General features: G+C 40.7%; 1 protein-coding gene across 1 annotated transcript; it reads left to right on the forward strand.

Annotated features, from left to right (window-relative positions):
- Positions 1-1230, forward strand: LOC110106404 (aspartyl protease family protein At5g10770-like). The gene has a single exon (XM_020836310.1). The coding sequence runs from the start codon at positions 1-3 to the stop codon at positions 1228-1230; it is 1230 nt and encodes a 409-aa protein (XP_020691969.1).
- Positions 1231-3077: the final 1847 nt, after the last annotated feature.

Below are 3077 nucleotides of genomic sequence, written 5' to 3' on the forward strand. Positions count from 1 at the left end.
ATGAGCTCTTCCAGGCTCAATGTGGTCCACCGGCACGGCCAGTGCTCATCTCGGGCGCGCCAGGACAAGCCGTCCCATGTGGAGCTCCTCCGTCAGGACCAAGCCCGCGTCGACTACATCCACTTTCAGGCCGCTAATGCTACCACTCGCCTCAACCCATTTGGAGGATCTCTTTTTGCAGGAGTTCCAGTAAGCCTCGGCAAAGCTCTTCGTACCAGCAACTATATCATCATAATAGGCTTCGGCACCCCAACAAAGTCCTTCTCAGTTGCGTTCGACACCGGTACTGATATCACTTGGACCCAATGTGTTCCATGCAGTAATTGTTACACCCAAAAAGACCCATTTTATGACCCAACCCAATCCTCCACCTTCACCGACATCTCATGCAACTCCGAATATTGTATCGATCTCAAAAAATTTGGTTGCTCCTCTACCTCCACCTGTCTATACCATCAAGAATATGATGACAATTCTTATAGTAATGGCTCCTTCATTCAAGACACTTTGACATTCTCCTCTGATACTATACATAACTTCCGCTTTGGCTGTGGACATAACAATAGTGGGCTTTTTGGACAAACAGATGGGTTATTAGGCCTAGGCCGAGGGGATGTTTCAATTATTTCCCAGACATCTCAATTATATGGCAAGATATTCTCATATTGTCTACCATCAGAGACCAACACAATTGGATATCTCGAACTAGGAAGCTCTGTCCCTGATGTGAAGTATACGCCGATGCTAACCAACCCAAGCCTGCCAACCTTCTACTTTCTCAAGCTCATTGCCATTTCTGTTGCGGGTGCAAGGCTCGCCCTTTCACCTACTATATTCAGCGGCCCCGGAACCATGTTGGACTCCGGCACAGTGATTAGCCGCCTGCCTCCCACAGCATACTCCGCCCTCCGTGATGCTTTCAAACAGTACATGACCAAATATCCGATGGCACCGCCACTATCAATCCTCGACACATGCTATAATATAACTAACTATGAGACAGTATATGTGCCATCGATTGCTTTGATCTTTGACGATGAAGTGACGGCAACTTTAGATTTTTCGGGGATTGTTTATACTAGCCGTAAATCTCGAATGTGCTTAGCCTTTGCTAAAAATGATGATGATAGTGAGGTTGTGATCATTGGTAATGTGCAGCAACGCAGGTTCAATATAGTCTATGATGTGGGGAACTTAAGAATTGGCTTTGGGGCTAATGGTTGTAGCTAGTGATGGATAAATCAAATTGAATAAGTTAAATGCAATGTATTGTCCTAGCTATAATGAATAGTTTTTGTCATGATGGTTATAAAATCAAAGTGTGTGGGACAATAAATGTAGTCATGAAAAAAAAAAAGTTCAAATGTATCCAAATTTTATGAAATAATTAAATATCAAATGAGTTGATGAAAACCATTAAGATGTGCTTAATTTCTTTATAATTAAGGGGGGATGATGACATTAATCGTTAGACGTTAGAATTATTAATATCAGAGGTAAAATGTAATCTTTCTGTGAAAAAAAGTTTATACTTAACACAAAAAATTTGGTCTGCACTTGCTCGATCCAAATCAAATCAAATCCAATGCACTCTTACTTCATCATCCTGTATGCACTAGTGGAGCCACGCTGGGGCACTAGGGCACGTGCCCCCACTAGCCCATTAGATTTTTTTTTTTCCAATGAAGAAATGGTAAGGTGGGCCTCTTACGCTTTACAGAAATAACAAAGTTTTTTAACATAAAAAATAAAATAGAGCTTTTTAGCATAAGAAAGAATAAAGACTCCCAATTATGATCAGTGTCAGACCCTTATAAAGTAAAATCATCACATTTTTTCTTCATCTTGGCCCTTTTGGTCCTCATTTTAGCTTCAATTTTCTTTTTTATTTTGTTTTATAAATGGAAGCATTTAAGGCTTGTGAGTTTTGTCAACCCATTGAGTTGTACAACTTAACACTTTCAAGCTTTGATGCAATCAAACTCATATTCCTTGAATATGGGGACATCTATGCCAATTTAGGTGAACTCACACGCAGTTCATATAGAGAGCCTTAGAATACAAGACCTCTGGTTGGAAGCTCCCAACCAATAAATCGATGAATTGCATAATGATGAATTATTTTATTTATATTTTTATAATTTTGAATATTTCTTTTTTTAAATATTGTGCTCCCACACGAAAAAAATTCTAGCTCCTGCACTACATCAATGCATCATGTATGCGCATGTACATCCATAAAAAAGTTATAATATCCATCTCAGGCTTCAATGAGTGGGTACAAAGGCATTGACATTGAAGGAAGTCCTTTCCAAAGTGTCTAATTGAAATTTTGCACTTCATCTGATTGGTGATAAAATTTGGTATGTTCCAAATGCATGAGCGGACAAAGGCTCTCACTCGAAATAATTTTTAAGTTTTGGTAATCTGATTGTGTTGATCAATTGCAGCGCTACAAGACGGACTGTACAATTTTCTCTCATTTTTCTCACGTCCATTGGAATTGTTTTACTTGATTTTCTCTTATATTTTTAGGGTGGAGACATTGAGAATAGTTAGGGCTGTCAATATTTGACCCGGCCCGAAAATCCGACCCGGACTCGACCCGAAAAATCCGGTTTGGATCCGACCCGTTTGAAAAACGGGTCGGGTTCGTATATTCGACCTGTTTGAAAAACGGGACGGGTTCGGGTTGACCCGACGGGTTGCCGGGTCAACCCAAAAACCCGTTTTTTTAAAAAAAATTGGATAAATGGCTCTGCCGAACCCCCCGAACCCGCGCTGCCGAACCTGAACCCGGGCTCGCTGTCGCGCTGCCAAACCCGTGCTCGTGCCGCGCTCGCCGCTCGCTGCCGCAGTGCCACTCCCGCGATCGCGCTGCCGAACCCGAAGTCCCGAACCCGAGCTCGCTGCCGCTAAGAATAGTGCTTGTGAGAAGAGAAGGAATAAGAAAGATTTGTAGTTATTTCTCCCAATTTTCAAAGTGGACTTATTGACAATTTTTTAGAATGATTTATTTAAATATATTAATTAAATATAAAATATTTATGAAATATTATATTAATTTAGATTTAATA

The sequence above is a fragment of the Dendrobium catenatum genome, unplaced genomic scaffold, assembly GCF_001605985.2.
Source record: "Dendrobium catenatum unplaced genomic scaffold, ASM160598v2 fragScaff_scaffold_1263, whole genome shotgun sequence".
Classification (NCBI taxonomy): Eukaryota; Viridiplantae; Streptophyta; class Magnoliopsida; order Asparagales; family Orchidaceae; genus Dendrobium; species Dendrobium catenatum.

Coding starts and splice junctions, on each gene's coding strand:
- LOC110106404 (XM_020836310.1), top strand. CDS start 1: ATGAGCTCTTCCAGGCTCAATGTGGTCCACCGGCACGGCCAGTGCTCA.